Source organism: Salvia splendens, chromosome 20, assembly GCF_004379255.2.
Source record: "Salvia splendens isolate huo1 chromosome 20, SspV2, whole genome shotgun sequence".
Lineage (NCBI taxonomy): Eukaryota > Viridiplantae > Streptophyta > Magnoliopsida > Lamiales > Lamiaceae > Salvia > Salvia splendens.
This window is the reverse complement of record NC_056051.1, coordinates 18,250,412-18,267,366: the sequence shown is the minus strand read 5'-3', so window position 1 is coordinate 18,267,366 and position 16,955 is coordinate 18,250,412. Positions and strand designations below refer to the sequence as shown.

Below are 16,955 nucleotides of genomic sequence, written 5' to 3'. Positions count from 1 at the left end.
ATTACTAAAACACTTACATTTTCTCTGTCTCATTGAATATGACTCACTTTCCTTTTTTATTTGACCCAACCAAGATGACCTTTATTAAAAATGGAGTTACTTTTATCTCTATATAATTTCATGTCTCTTACTTAATTCTATCCATATGACACAAAACGTAAAGTAGTATAAAATTCCATGTTGTCCAAGAAAGATGTTATCTTCCTTAACGGAAAGAGTACTTGTTATGTTGATTTGTTCTTTACAATTATCGCGTGCAACAGTTGAATTAACTACTATCATGATCCACACTTACTTTGATCTGATAGAATAATTCAGATAATAATATTGTGCAAAAAAAAAAGTTAGAAAATCTTTTTACTTTGATCCGATAGGATAATTCAGATACTAGCATAGTGTAATAAAAAAAACTAGAAAATCTTTCTACAAAACTTTACTTATTCTTTGATGTAGGTTTTTGTGGCCCACATTCTCCACAATGGCTCTAGACTAATGGGCCAATTACCCATTGCAAGAAAAAAAATCATAGTCCAACTATAATTCAATAATTCTTACTAAATGGGCCTAAGTCTATTTAGGTCTTTTTCTCCACAAGTTTAAAGTATGAATTGTCATACGCCTTAACTCAATATATATTATTTTCTTAAATTTTGTGCCCAAAACAAATTTATTATTTGTGATTAATAGTGTTTACTTAAAGTATGCCCTATCATACTTTAACTCAATATATATCATTTTCTTAAATTCTGTGCCCAAAAGAAATCCATCACTTGTGATTGATAGTGTTTACTTAAGTATGACCTATCATATTTTAAGTCAATATATATCATTTTCTTAAATTCCGTGCTCAAAAGAAATCCATCACGTGTGATGGGACGGATTTGGATCCCCTGTTGTGGCTGATAGCACAGGAGGGGATGCTGTTACATACATCCCATTATTTTAATTTAAAATTATAATATTAAAATATTAATATATTTTGTTATAGAATAATATGTTGTGGGTGCAAGTATTGGCACTGCCCCGGCTGTGCACAGCGAGGATCCTTGCTCGTGATGGGACGGAGGTATGGAGTATAATTTTCCTAGGAACTCTCTCCTAGTAGCTTATTAGATGATTGTTATGTTAGTGTTTCTTGGGCAAGAGGAGAGCAATGTAGAGAAGCTCAGTGCAAGGCTTGCCGAGTTTGGAATAATTTGCTAGATGGAATCGGAGACGATATGGACTGCAGGAAGAAGAAGACGACGACGAACAAGAGTAAGGATTGCTTTGCTCCTTCATTTGTATGTCAACTCTAATTATTTCAATTTACAGATCTGTTATTGAACCTTTAATTAGTACTCCCTCTGTCGTGGATAATTCGTCTCATTTTGACCGGGCACGGATTTTAAGAAATGTAATGAAAAGTGAGTTGAAAAAGTTAGTGGAATGTGGGTCCTACTTTTATATATTAGTTTTATAGTAAAATGTGAGTAGGAATGATTTAGTGGAATATGAGGTCCACTACCAAAAATGGTAAAAGTGAAATGAGACAAATTATGTGGGACAAACCGAAATAAAAAAATGGGACAAATTATCCGGGACGGAGGGAGTAGTTGCCATGATTGGGCATTGCTTAGAAATTAAATGTGCATTATTGTAGTTAATTATCTCCATAATTTTCTACTAAATCTCATGGCTCGGATGATATGCAATTGCAAGCCATTATTTACTTTCTATTTGTTGTTATCACTTTTGTTTGTGCTAAACGACAACCCCCTTTTGGCAGAGACGTCGTTTAGTTTCATGCAAGATTCCATTTTTTTGACACTTGAAGTTTGATGAATTTCCGATTCCATTCTAGAATTTGTTCCAACAAATTTTATTATCTTTGGGGGTTTCCATTATATCCTTTTTGTTACCGCTCATCAATTTATTGACATTCATACGTTCTTCGTTTGCTCTGTTATGCTTTACGAAATTTTGCAACCATTAATCGTTATTACTGTTATTACTACTATTATTATAATAAAATTGCATAGTTATAGTTAATAGCTCAGCTTTGATGTATTTTCGTAAAGCCTACTTTTTTAAATATAGTTTTAACTAATAATCGTTCTTCGCTAAAATTAAACCCGAAACAATACTAATAATCATGAAACTAAGTCTAATTTATTGTAGGCTAGAGGAGAGGAAATTTTCATTGTTATTGGTAAACACGATTTTTTGCATGTTTTAAGGTCGAGATTTTGGTCATATTAAACATCAATTATACAAATTATGTTCTTAAATTGCATATTTTATACATTTTGGTATTTTATTGTGTTTGTTAATAAATGATAGAAAAAACATAGAAAAAGGTGCAAAAAGGCTAAGGTGACGTAGCCTCAGTTCAAGCCGATTTTTCCGGCAATGTTGAACTCCAATCAGTCCTTAATTCATACCATTCACTTTATCTTTGAAAGAGCTTCACGTTGGTATCTTGCACGTCTCAATCGGAATTGTGTAGAAAAAGTTAAGACCATGAACATTGCGCAAAACAGTCATAACCTAATGGAAATTAGGCAAAAATTCAAGAAATGAAGGGAATTGTTGTCCTGTAAGGCTAAAGCCAAATCTCTCCTATTATACTAAAAAATACCATTTTTTTTATAACTTGGAAGACACTTTTTTACCATGTTTAAACTTTTTTCAATCATATATACCTCATAACCTAATTAATAATATTCATCTTTGAGCCTCCAATCCATCTCCATCTCTCAATATAAATTCTTCCATTCCATATTAAAAACACATAATCCATCCATCTTTCATAGGAGCGGGAGCTCGGCTGATCCAGGCAAGAGAAGGCTGAAGACTGCATAATTCAATATTGTTTTTTTACTTCATGTCTATTACGTTAATTGTTGTTTTTTACTACTTGTCAATGAGCAGTATTTAATATTATACGATTTATTGTGATGTTACATGATTAATATCATATAAAAATTAACAAAATGAAGTAAGTCAGTATTTATGAATTTAGTTTGTGAGATATATTTATTAAATATAATGAAAATGAAACAGAATAAATAATTACTCCATCAAAATTACTGAGCAAAATTTAAAAACAAATTTAATAGCGATATAATTACGATATTTTTATTCATCAAAGTATATCTATACGTAATACACATACTCTATAGGGAGGTGATCAATTGCTAACTAGTTAACAATCCAAAATCGAGACCAATTTTTAACCATTACATTAGAAGATCTAGTGGTTGATATAATGTCAAGTGGATTATAATTTAAATTTAAATAATTATTAAATAAAATTAAAGGGTATTAATGTCAATTCTCTATAATTAAAATGATCTTAAAACTTTAAATTTACGTAACTCTCTCAATTTATATTATTTTTTCGCAAAAAATATATCAAATTAAAGGTAATTTTATAAGGATCCTAACGAGATCTCAATTACATATGTTCGAACGACATTCGGATGATGAAATTTGATGATTTTTATTTCAGTTTTCGTATATGTTGATAAGCAAATTATTTATCAAAAAATACATCAAAAAATCTCAATATAATGTATATAAAATCTCAATATAATGAATGTGAAATCTCAATAAAACTGTGATGATATTTTCGTGTACTTGTGTTGAAATATTCATGTCATTGTGTTGATATTTGTAATACACTATGTTGATATTAAAAAAACATAAAAATTATGATATGATAACATAATGACGATCTTACCATTTTATTGATATTTTATCTACTATTTATTGAGGTTCGTACGATTTAATATCGTCCACTCATTTTAAAATCTAAGGGTGGAGATTTGGTCTTGATTTTGGATTATAATGCTATAAGCAATATAAGAGGACCCATACTCCATATAATAAATGTGTACATATAAATTGCATGTATTGTACTCATATTGTATATTGTATATATAGCAAGTCCCAAATTGTTACCATATTTGAGCATTTTTCCAAAAAAGTTAATGCATCATTAAATGAAATTAGTTTAGGTGTAAATATATTTTCACATGTCAAATAAATAGTGGTTAGACATATCATATCATAATATCACCTTAGGGTGGCTTGACTAGTGAATATTTTCTCGGAATGGAGGGAGTATTACTTTGAGGATATATAGTATATGGGTGCGTTAACGTTAGGGTGACACTAGTCTTAAGTGACAACTTGACAACAATATACATGCAATCTGCGACACATAGGCAAGCAACTCGGCATATGGTTCCAAGCAATCTGCGATATGAAATCAGAGCACTATGGTGACACCATAATTAAAATGACAGTCTAGACAAGCAATCTGCTATACATAGTTAAGCAATATGTGATAGGCAAACAACTCAATATATGGTTCAAAACAATATGCAATACAAAGTTTGAGATAATTAAGCAATATGTGATACATAAATAAGCAAATCTGCTATGTGGCAGATTAAGATTGAATCTGCTCATAAATCTAAGAGTCCTCATTAATGATATGTTGTCATTTTAAATAGGATTGTCATATTAATAACAATCATATACAGTATATATTTTAATAACAAATCCTATATAGTATTAGTATATCCAAAACAATTAGATATGCATGAACAGCCACATTCATTGAGAAACTAAACCAAGCATAGAATCTATTTCTAATCCAATTATGATTTCGACTTGGCAAAATAGGTGAAATTGGGCTGGGCATCCAACAAATAATGTCGTTTAACAACTTTTTAATGGATAATTAACTAACCCTCTTACGTTTGACTTGTGTACAATACAGGAGAAACATTAATTAGAAATATTAGAGGGGTAGCTAACCTAACCTACTATAAAATTGAAAGTCTGGTTCTTTTTCCTAACCTCGTGGCTCATGTATAATTGTAGTAGTATTAATTTATTCGACGAAAATATACAACATTCTTCCGCTAGCTTTTTTTCAAAATGACTTTGATAATAAACTATTATCCATGAAAAATAGTTTCATATTTTTATTTTCATCCATACTCCACTAAAAATGAAAATTTATTCTTACTTTATTATTCATTTTTTATACTTTTTTTTCTATTATCTATATTTTCTTTTATATTTTATTAATTTTATATTAAAACTTTTATTATTTTTTTAATAAAATTATTTTCGATGGACAGATAATTACTAAAATTTCTCCAAACATAAAATTTAAATTCAAAAAATCAATTATGTGGTGGGGGGAGTCGGTACGCATTTCATTTCCCTTCCCTAAATGTGTCGTTCAAAAATGAATAAACTAATACCAACAATAATATAAAGCCATCTTTATTTCTGAATCTTAGAATGCCAATAGCATTTCACACTATTAAAGCTTTGTACCAATTGCTTATTTGTTATTTTAAAACGCACTAGGAATCATTAGGTCATGGCAATTTATTAACTTTAAAGAAAAGGTAGTTACTATACAATTTAGTATTTATTTTATCATATCACTATTATTATTAAAAAAATACTTAAATAAAAGAATAGGCCAGATGTCCGAATTTAAATGGAGGTCCCCCCACCCCAAAACCCCACCCACCGCCTGTTCACTCATTATAAAGTTTTCACCAAATGAATCGACAAGCCTTAGACCATCCACTACGGGTCTCGCCGGCGTCTCGCGTCCCGTCCCGGAGAGACGGGCCCGTCCCGCGCCGTCCCGCGTCTCGTCCCGCGTCGCGTCCCGTCGAGCCAAGAGACGGGCTGTCTCGCCACGCGCCTAGGCGACGTGGCGCGACCCGGCGTCGCCCACTCGCCGGCCCGCGAGTGGGCGTCGTCACGTGCTGAATCAATAAATATTTTTTTTTAAAAAAAAATTGAATTTTAAAAAAAATAAAAGAAAAGAAATTTTTTTCTAACGGTAATAATACCGTTTTTTTATTTTTTTAATTTTTTTTTATTTTTAATTAATTTTTTTACTCTATAAATACTCCTAAACTCATCATCATTTCACACACAACTACACATCTATTCTTCCTATCATCTAAATTTTCTCTCAAATTTTCATATAACAACTCAAGATGTCCGGTGACGGCAACTACGGCGGTTCCGGCTCCGGCGGGTGGGATCTCAATGCGTTCGGCGATTGGGAGACCATGATCAACACATTGGGCGGTTCCGGTTCGTCAACGCCGGGGACCCAGGGTTCGGCGACGTCGGGGGTACCAACCACCCAATTTTGACCTTGATGCATATGTCCGTCCCTCCGCCCCGCGGTATTCGCAGGGATTATCCCAGATCCTGGAGGATTTTCCCGTTGAACCCATGCCGGGGGTAGGCCGAGGCGGTGGAGGTGGCCGAGGCGGTGTACAACCCCAGGCGGGCGAGGACGAGGAGGAAGAGGAAGAAGAGGAAGAGGATCTAGGCCGGCATCCGTACAACAACCTCGAAACGCTGGCGGTGTACAACTCCTGGATCACCGTCTCGTACAATCCCATCGTCGGGAATCAACAATCCCGGAAGTGTTTCTGGGAAAAGGTCTGCGTGGTCTACCACTAGATAAAGCCGAAAGGCTCCCGCAAGCTCAAATTTAAAATGCTCCGCTCTCACTTTGACCGAGTTGACCGACAGGTCAAAAAATTCTGCGGCATCTACCCGGCCGAAGAGGCGCGCTACCAAAGCGGCGCCACGGCAACTGACATTTTGACGTCCGCTTTGCGCGGCTACTACCAAGACGAACGTCATCAATTCAGATTTGTTGATGTTTGGCAGGCCGTCAGGGACGAGGAACGATGGGCCGGCGGTTTCCGCTCCAGCTCGGGCTCAACCTCGAAGGGCACGAAGCATACGGCGAGTGGCCAATACTCGTCTGGTGGTGACACCGCTGAGGGCATCAGCCAACCTGAGGCTGAATCCCAGGAGTTTGCGGGAGAAAGGCGGCGAAAGCGGCCAGAGCAAGGAAGGGCTGAGGCGAATCAAGCTAGTCGGCCTCGGGATCGGGCTCGCGGGGAGGCTCGGACACACTTATGGTGGCGTACATGACTGCCACAATGGCGGACACTTCCCGCTTCTCGTACGCCCAATTCACGGCCTGGTGGGACGGAATTGTGCATATGGCAGCACAACTTGGCCTTCCGACTCCCCCTCAACCTCGACCGCCTTCGGAGGATGATTAGCCGGCGGAGTAGTTTTTTTATTTTCTTTAAATTTATATTTTAAATTATGTTGTGTGTTTTTTTATGTTGTGTGTTTTTTGATAAAGTGTATTTTTTAATAAAGTGTGTTTTTTTTAATTGAATTGGGTTGGAAATAAAAAATAAAAAATGAAATTGAATGAATAGTAATTAAGAGATGGAATAAGGGACGGTTAAGGGACGGAGCGTTGCAGGTTCCGTCCCTTAGTTAAGGGATAGAGGAAAAAAGGATAGTGGAGCCCTCAAATAGTGGTCAAATAGTAGTTAAGGGACGGTATAACGACAGAGCAGTAGATGGCCTAAATAAATGGGGCCAAAAATAGGTAAATCATTAAATAGAATTACAGCCCCAATCATTGAAACGTTGGACAAAAATTTATGATTTTTTTATAATCACGACACGACCCTCCTAATTCAGTAATTTCATTAATCCATGTTGACTCAAACACGTCACTTGCTTAAAACTCAAGATCAAGATTAGATCTCCCTTGTGTTATGTCCAACCAAAATGCTCCGCCGCAATTTACAAAACACAAGCTTCTTCAAATTGCATAGAAAAACAAGATTTCTTGATATTACACAATTTATTTATTAATAATTAAATAGATCAAAAATTTGGGCTGATATTTACTCAACTAGTTCAGTACAGCCTCACTACTTTAACAACACTAGGAAGTGCTACTACATCAATCTTTTTTTACCTTTTTCTTTTCTTCTCTTCTTCCCTAAACCCAAGAAATTGAAGGCTGAATCGAACAAATCAAGAAATTTGAGAGAGCAAATGTTAAGATACATGACAATGATACCTAGCCATCCATTGTTATACTTCACTAACTTCTCCTTCCTCGCAAACGCCCACATCGATCACCAACTTCTTCTCCTTCGAGCTCAGCACCCTGCAACAGTTTCTCCTCGGAGACTGCCATGAAGAAAACAACTCAACAATCAACAAACACATGAGGAAATAGACATATTAGTTCATCTCTTGACAGTGAGATTTAGAGTTAGTATTGAGTGGTCAGCTTTCACTTATAGTTTGTCTTTGTATTAGGTATATTAGTACCAACTTGCACATGCTGAGTTTTTTCGACATTTAAAGCATGAGACGACGCAGCAACAGCAAGCAAGAATTGGAGAAACATCTAATCTAAGATGTATGGGAGTGTTTAACATCAATGTAGAATGATTGAGGTGAAGATTTTTCCCACTTACCCTGTCCCATAAATGCGGATCGGGTTTCTTGTAAACTTCAACAGTTTCAACTTCGCCCGGGCTGGTCATCTTCCATCTGCATTGTGGGTGAGGAACATGGTGCCGTGTGTACCGGGACAGTGTTTGGTTCATGCTCGACTCTGTTCTAGCCTTCGAGAAATAGAAAACAAATGGCTTCTGGCACGGGTTCCTCATAACCGGGCGTGTGTTGAATGCATAGGCCGTGTAATCAGCTCGTCTGTACCAATTTAAGAAGGTCCTAGACGGCATCTCTATTTCTCTAGGCGACAGCACCCCACGGAACACCTGAATGGCAAAGCCCCAAGACACAGATACAGTCCAGCCCTTCTTCTTATCGTAGCAAATGGATTGCTGCATAAGGCCAGCTGAGTCGAGCTGCATTGGGATTTTCAGCCGCTTTAACGCTTCCAACCGAGTTGCATTTGGGAATATTGGTTCCACGACGTCTAGGTGGTGCAAAGACACCAACGGCGTCACCGGGTGCGCAGAAAGAAGCCCAAACAGATTGCCATAAACATCATACTGCATTAACACCCCACCAAATTAGACTCACTCTATTAGAGTTTAGACCATACCAACTACAACACCAACAACAATCCACTAACAACTCTCACAGCCAAACAAGACACTTGTCAAATACAGTAGAAAACATAATTCAACTAAGGAGTGGGTTAGTGAAGAAAATGATGCAATAGTATATTAGTGTATCAACAGGAAGAGTTGAAAATTTTGACCCCACGAATCAACAACATGATTAAATGAGCGGGACCATCATCATCACAATCCATTTTCACCTCATTGGATTCCTGTTTTCCCCCAATTTACAACTCCAATGCGTTAAAACCCGTGACCTACAATGCTTTATTATCAATATTCTTCCATATTCCCTAAAACAAAATCAAAGAGACTTGAAAATGTAGAGACAGTAGACACAGAGCAGAGGCAAGAAGAGTCATTGAAGAGGCATGGTACAATGTATAAAAAATCAATCTTTACACCCCAAACTTTACACAGAATAGAAAGAATCAAGTCTGATTTCAAGCTGTATACAAGAAACGCATGCCCCCCAAAATAGGCATAATTGAAACAGACCACATGACAAGTTCTAAAAATAACGAGAATCAAAATTAACAAAACCAGAAAAAAGGGGAAGAAAAAAACAAACGAGCCAACTCACCTGGTGAAAACCGAGTTCCTTGGTGAGTGGCACACCGAGTTCAGCCATACACGCCTGCATTCTATCATCGGAGCCGTACAATCCGGGGTAGCGCTGAATGCACCGATCCTGCATCTTCTCGAGGGCGACCGCCAAGGGGTAGCTAATCGCGAATCCGCCGCCGCCGTAGGCCATGCCGTAGGAGAAGTAAATGTTCTGCAAATGGCTCTCGCTCAGGCTCCCGATGTAGTAGTACTGATTGTGGTCGTACTTGTTCAGGATCCTCACCAGATTGTCCCTCACGAAAACGGTGTCGTCGTCGCCCATCACGAACCACCTCACATTCTCCGCCGCCCCCAGCCTCAGCGTCTCCGATACGATCCTCGAAATCCGGATTGCGGAGCGGTGCCCCTGCCTGTTCTTGTACGCGAATCGCGACGTGTCGCCGGAGATTTTCAGCTCCGGCAGCCGCCCGCTCTCGTTGTGGTGCGTCTTCACCGGGCTGTCCAGCCACACGATCCCCCGCATTCCCCTCTCCGGCCGCCACCACAGCTTGATATACTCCTTCCGCTGCTCCCAGAGCTTCGCCGACGCCGCAATTCCGAACACGATGTGCTCCAGCCCCGTCCTCGGCGGAGGAATCGAGGCATTACTCGCGGTGGAGAGATGGAGCATTTTGTGGAAGATGTCGGCGTCGTCGGCGCAGGGGAGGGCGGCGGCGCCACCGGCGCCGTGGGAGGAGGAAACGAGCTTCAATGTGTAGAGGACGTAGGTGGCGGAGACGAAGAGAATCAGCCACACCATCATTCTAGGCAGGATTTTGGGCTGCGACGCCGCGCCTCCGGTGGAAACCCTCATCGGCTCCCAGATGAATTTCTCAGGGCAATTGTGAACCGCTTTCATTCTTAATTTCTTCAATTTTCCCTCCAATTCCAGATTCAATTAGCCCCAATGCGGATGAGAAATTAGAGATGAATTGAATGTGTGAGACGACAAGAGGAGGAGGGGAATCGAACAACGCAGATCTATAGAGAGTAAATGCAGATGAAGAAGGGGGTAAAGATGGAGCATGCACAGGTGGCAGGGGAAGGAAGACACACACACACACACAGTCTCCTCCTCTCCTCTGTTGCAGAGCTCCACTGCTTACATATATATGTATCTATATATTGGCACCGTATGCAATGCCATTGCTCTCGCTTTTTCAATTATTTTAGCTCCTCTAATTTTTTAATACATATATTCTCAGACTACCTTATATAATTAAAAATGAATTAATTGTAATTAAGGAGGAGATTAGATAGATACAAAATGGAGTGTATGTAGGAGGAAGAGATCCAGTAAATATTGATGTCGAGTCGAGTCGAATCGGAGGAAGCGCGTAGATTTGAGGCGACGTAATTTTACAATTTGGGGTGAATATGATTTTAAGTGAAATGCAAATTATAGTATTTATTAAGATTAATTTGATTTATGTTAATATGGTCTCAGTCCAGTGCATTCAAGATCTCCGATTTCAATTCTTACTATTCTAGTACCGAAATACAATGTTTATTGAAACAGTCTAAGTTTTACCAACAAAAGTAAATGAATGGTAACAAAGATTAACTATACTCCCTCATTTATTATCGACTTCGTTTTTCTCCTATTTATTTATGGTTCATTTTCAATTTTTTTTACCAATATCTCACATTCTATTAACTTATTTCATTTTTTTTATAGTATTTCTTTTTCCCATAAGGACTACTGTAATCAGTTTAATTTATAAATTTTTTATCAAAACTATCATTAAATTCACTTTTTGACATGAGATTAGTATTATACGATGAGTACTTGCATGTATATTCTACGACTCCCTCCATCCCATATTAAATGAGTCATCCTTTATAGGATGTCTCACTCTAAATGACATATTTCTAAAAATATTTTTTCTTATCTATTATTTTATTCTTTTCACTTAACTCACAAAATAACTATATAAAATCCCGTACAAGATTATAAATGCACCACTTAGAGTGGGATCTAGTATATACTACTCCCTCCATCCTACAAAAATATGCATTTTTTTTCTTTTTTGTCCGTCCTAAAAGAATATACACTTTCTAATTTTAGAAACTATTTTCTTTCTAATGAGGTGAGACGCATTCTACACTAACAATACTTTATTTACTTTTTCTCTCTACTTCACTCTTACTTTATCAATTTTGCATTAAAACCCGTGACGAATACAAAGTGCATATTCTTTGGGGAAAAGTGCATATTCTTTGGGGACGGAGAGGGTAGTACTTCCTCCGTCCCAAGTTACTTGAGTCGTATAGGTTGTTCCAAGTTACTTGAGTCATTTCTCTTTTTGACTAAAAACAAAATATCTAATCACGCCTACTTTATTCTTTCTTTTACTTTATTTTCTCTCTCTATCTTAATTTATTCTCTCTTTTACTTTATTTTACTCATTAAACACAACTTTCTTAAATCCCGTGACGAAAATAAACGCTTCAGGTAACACGGGATGGAGGGAGTATTTTTCAAAGAAAATTACCTACGTCGTTTTATAAGTCTCTGTCAATATCATGTCATTAATATTATAGGAAATTTTGGTAAGTAATAAATTTGACTAAAAAATTAAGTTTAGATACGAAGATTATGATGAATTTAAAAGTATTAGTACTATAAAAAAAATTGGGATAGAAACCCAGATTAGAAGTACTGGCAATAAAGGAAATCACTCCTTCCAATAGACACACTCATAATAAATTCTAGTAGTATTAATTCCATCTTTTGATCCGTTTAATATCAAATCCTCGACATTTGGATTTTCGGAAACACAAAATTTAATGAACAAAGCATTAAAGTGAAAATATAGCATATACAAAAGGCACAAACTTTATTATTATTCCGTCAAATACGCAAACGTTTATAACGGCAATTGCAAATTGCAATGCTATAATTTGATAAGTATTTAGTTCACGAATTGGTTACATTTTCATGATTTAATAATCAAATTAAACATGATAATTCCCTATTAAATAATAAGGATGAATTATCTAGATGAAATCAGAAAAGAAAAAAAAATCTAATCTTGAAAAGCAAAAAACATTTCTCTAACATTTATTTTTGTAAAGTGGTAAGATATTTTATTTTAATGCTATAATTTCTAACGCCAGGGACCAGTCACTGTTGCTAAAGTTATTTTAAGATGAACTAAAATATTATTTGATAAAAATGGACAGATCTAAGTGTTGCTCTTATCAAATCTATCTATTTATGGTGAGTGTGTCCTATCGTTAAAAGATTAAAAAAAACTTGGGTTTGGATTTGATCAGTTCAATTAATATCCGAATAAACATGATTCATAGTCACAAAATCATGAGATTTGTTGAACAGTTGGACTTGGTCAGATAATCTCCGGTTATAGTGTTATTTCTTCTTGCTTGTAGATATGGAGTGGATAGAAATTGAAGGGAAAAAAATAATGAAATTACTATGCATTAGATTTTAATGAATGATAGTCACATGGATACACATATCAATTAAATTGTTTGAGCATCCACAATAAGAATAGCCGGTCATAGCTTAGTCATAGCCTACCCACAAACTCTTTCTGCCATATCATCAGCACTAAAAATCCTCCCGCCACATCATTAAAACAAGCAAATAGCCCAGCAATAGCCTAGTCACATCACTCAAAATTATATAAAACAAATAATTAACAATCACACAAAATACGGAATTAAATTTACGACACAGATACGGGAAAATTCAATTATATTATTAAAATTTAAAAAGTACATTAATTAAAAAAAAAAAACTAACGCCGTGCAGTCCTCCGCGCCCACAACTCTTCAATTAAATCCTTTTGTAGTTGAATATGAGCATTCACTTGGCGCAGGTCAGCATGTGCTTGGAGGCGGCCGGCTTCATCGTGAGGTACCCCGCTTCGTACGTTGGGGGCGGCCACGCCGTGGCTTGGACCTGCTTCATTATCGTCGTTCGCCCAACTAGTCAGTTGTACACCTTCATCTTCGACAATCATGTTGTGCATGATAATACAGTCGTACATTATATCAGCAATGCAGTCGACATGCCACAAATGTGTTGGACCCCTAATTGCAGCCCATCGAGACTGGAGCACACCAAATGCGCGCTCCACGTCCTTACGCGCCGACTCCTGCCGTTCCGCAAAGTAGGCTTTCCTCTCATCTGATGCACACCTGATCGTCTTCACAAAGATGGGCCACCTCGGGTATATCCCATCCGCCAAGTAGTAGTCCATATCATGCTGGTTCCCGTTGGCGATAAAACTGATGGCCGGACCGACGCCCTGGCACTGCTCGTTGAAAAGAGACGGCGAGTTGAGGACGTTGAGGTCGTTGTTCGACCCGGTTACCCCAAAATATGCATGCCAAATCCACAGCCGATAATCAGCTACGGCCTCGAGGATCATCGTGGGATTCTTTCCCTTGTAGTCGGTCGTGTAGAACCCCTTCCAGGCAGCAGGACAGCTCTTCCACTCCCAATGCATACAATCTATGCTGCCTAACATACCCGGGAACCCATGCTTCTCCCCGTGCATCTGCATCAACTCCTGGCAGTCTTCGGGGGTAGGGCTTCGAAGGTACTGATCACGGAATATTTCAATCACGCTCTGACAGAAATACTTCATACATTCAAGGGCAGTCGTCTCACCGATGTGGAGGTACTCGTCCCACATGTCTGTCGCGCCTCCATAGGCCAACTGCCTGATTGCCGTAGTGCACTTTTGAATAGGTGTGTGGTCGGCTCTGCCAGCCGCATCGTGCCTGAAGCGGAAATACAGATATCGACGCTCCAAAGCGGAAACAGGGCCCTACTCATCCTAAAACGCCGCCTGAAAAGGTTGGCGTTAAACCGCGGCTCCGGTGCGAAGTAGTCTTCATATAGCCGCTGATGTGCAGCTACGTGATCCCGCTCAATCACTGCTCGGCGGTGGACAACGGGTCGAGGTCGAGGTACCGCCGGCTGCAAGGCCCTCTGTAACACCCGGTCTAACTCACGGGACGTATAGGCCTCCAACGCTTCGTTCATTCGCCGTTCGTACTCCTCAGCATCCCCACCACTACCACCACTACTACCACCCGCGCTACTCATTTGGCGTTGTTGTTCTTGTACAGAAATTAAGATAGAGAGAATACTCGTTAAAACAAGCGGTGCAAATAAAAATGACGTGCAAATCAAGTATATATAGTGTTTCGAAAATTAAATAAATAAATAAAAAATCCGCTCGCCAATCGCTCGCCGATCCGGAACCTGCAATGGCGGCCAGCGGATCGGCGAGCGCATCGGCCAGCGCTCGAAAATCAGCGTGCGCTCGCCGATTTTTCCGCTGAAATTCGGCTAGCCGGTTACAATGGTTCGGCGAGCGGACCGGATAGCACCGGGGATCGGCTAGCCGGTCCGCTCGACGCCATTGTGGATGCTCTTACCGGTAGGAAGGAGTATTAGATTTGGTTCATTAGCTATATGAACTGAGCTTATAATAAAGTTTATAAAGTTATTTAGCTTGAAAATATAAAACTATTCAGTGGATACAATTATATTTCTTTCTATTACAATGATTTTATTAAATATTTACTAGTACTGTTGTAAATAACAAATGAATTGAGTATTATTTTAGATAAAATCAATTTTTAAAAACTGTTTAGAGCATCTTGCTTGATGGGGCGGACGACGTCCGTGCCGACGGTGCGACACACTCGTGTCCGGCGCTGTGCTCGCTCCGATGGCATGGCGCTGCTCGATAATAAGAGCACGTCCGTGCCGCTGAGCAGGTCGACGTGGCAGCCTCCTATTGGCCAACGGCAATGCCGTTGGCTTTTTCTATTTTTTTAATTTAAATTTAAAAATCGTTAATTAAATATATAAAACATATTTTCCCACTTCCCAATAAATTATATCCGTTTTCTCACCACTTTTACTATATTTTTCATTTTTAATCCCCCAAAATTCACATTTTTCATCTATAAATACCCTCATTTCCACACAAAAAATTTCACACCACACTATACAATTATCATCTAAATTATATCATCAATTCTCAATCTTTTCACTCTTGCAAAAAAATGTCTGGCTCCGGCGATCACTCCTCCGACTCCCGCGGATAGAACCACGAATGGTTCAACCCAACACCATTCCCTCATCCGGATACAGAATTCTCGGCCCCTCCTCAAACTCAAGGTTCTCAAATTTCGGGTGGCTATCGGCCTTATCTGGTGGACGAGCAAGATGCCACCGATGGGTGATACGGGTGAACACCCGAACAAGGATCGGGAGGGATCGGTCCGGAGGACAACCCCAACGCTCCCCCTCATCATCCTCGTAGCGTTCTTACTCATAGTCATGGCGGTGACATTCACGTCCGCACCGCGTACACTCCGCCGGAGATGGAGAAGATGTTCACATCCTATTTTCAAAATATCCGAAGATCTGAAAACCCGCATGAACCAAACTGGGGAGAGGTTTTGGTGGCGCGTCTCTCGCCGGTACAATGCCAACCAATCGGAGGGAACCATTGAGCGCAATGAGAGTATGGAGCGTAATGCCATCTTCAGAGCCAACGAAGAAATCCAAAGGTTCCAGGGGTATTACCACCAGGAACAGCGGTCGGCGAGGAGCGGCATGAGCGAGGCCGACATCATCACGGCCACCATGTCGACCTACCATTCCATGCATTACAAACCATTCAAGCACCTCGGCGCTTGGCAGCAGGTGCGTAGAAATCTGAAGTATAGGGGAGGCTTATCATCCTCCTCCAGCAAACGTTCGAGGTCGTTATCCCTATCCGGAGTTGCCTCCGACGAGGTGGCTAGCCAATTTTCCGGAGCTAACTTGGGTAGCCCTGACGCCGGCACGAGCAGTTCCCAACGCCGACTGCAAGGAAGGAAGAAGGCGACGTCGCGCCGAGACTCCATCCGCCCCCGCTCCCTTTGTGCCACCTCAACCCCCCACCAACTCATTGTGGACCCTTTTGGCTCAACTCAATTTGGCCGATAGGTCTTGGATTACTCCCGAGCAACTTGATTCACATTTGGCAATGATACGGGGTCTCCGAAAAATATTGGGGATAGGAACAGAGGACTAGTCTTCCACGGAGGTATTTTTAATTATGTAATTTTTAATTTGTATGATTTTAATTATGTAAATTTTATTTTTTAGGATTTTAATTATATAATTATGTAATTTTTAGTACTTTAATTGTGTAATTTTAAATTTTTAGGATTTTAATTATGTACTTTTTAAATTTTAATTGTAATTTGTAATAGTATTCCGAGTATTTTTAATGCATTTTAATATTGTGGAAATGTTTTTATTTAAATTGAATAATAGAATGATGGGACCATTGAGCATGTCCTTGCGGAAGAGCATGGATGTGGGTGTTGTGTTCTTGGGGAAGA

At 38.8% G+C, this 16,955-nt stretch overlaps 1 protein-coding gene across 1 annotated transcript; it reads right to left on the bottom strand.

The window, feature by feature from the left end:
* Positions 1–7,701: 7,701 nt before the first annotated feature.
* On the bottom strand, positions 7,702–10,830 carry LOC121781128. Its single transcript, XM_042178830.1, has 3 exons — positions 9,547–10,830; positions 8,349–8,891; positions 7,702–8,055 (listed from the first exon to the last, which is right to left on the bottom strand). Exons 1-3 carry the CDS (start codon positions 10,426–10,428, stop codon positions 7,957–7,959), a joined length of 1,524 nt encoding a protein of 507 aa, XP_042034764.1. The 5' UTR covers positions 10,429–10,830; the 3' UTR covers positions 7,702–7,956.
* Between the last annotated feature and the right edge of the window lie 6,125 nt (positions 10,831–16,955).

Excerpts from the sequence above, each read along its gene's own strand:
- LOC121781128 (XM_042178830.1), bottom strand. The coding sequence starts at position 10,428 with ATGAAAGCGGTTCACAATTGCCCTGAGAAATTCATCTGGGAGCCGATG. Across the intron at positions 8,892-9,546 it reads AGGAACTCGGTTTTCACCAG|TATGATGTTTATGGCAATCT; the intron begins GTGAGTTGGCTC and ends GTGTTAATGCAG. Across the intron at positions 8,056-8,348 it reads ATCCGCATTTATGGGACAGG|TCTCCGAGGAGAAACTGTTG; the intron begins GTAAGTGGGAAA and ends TCTTCATGGCAG.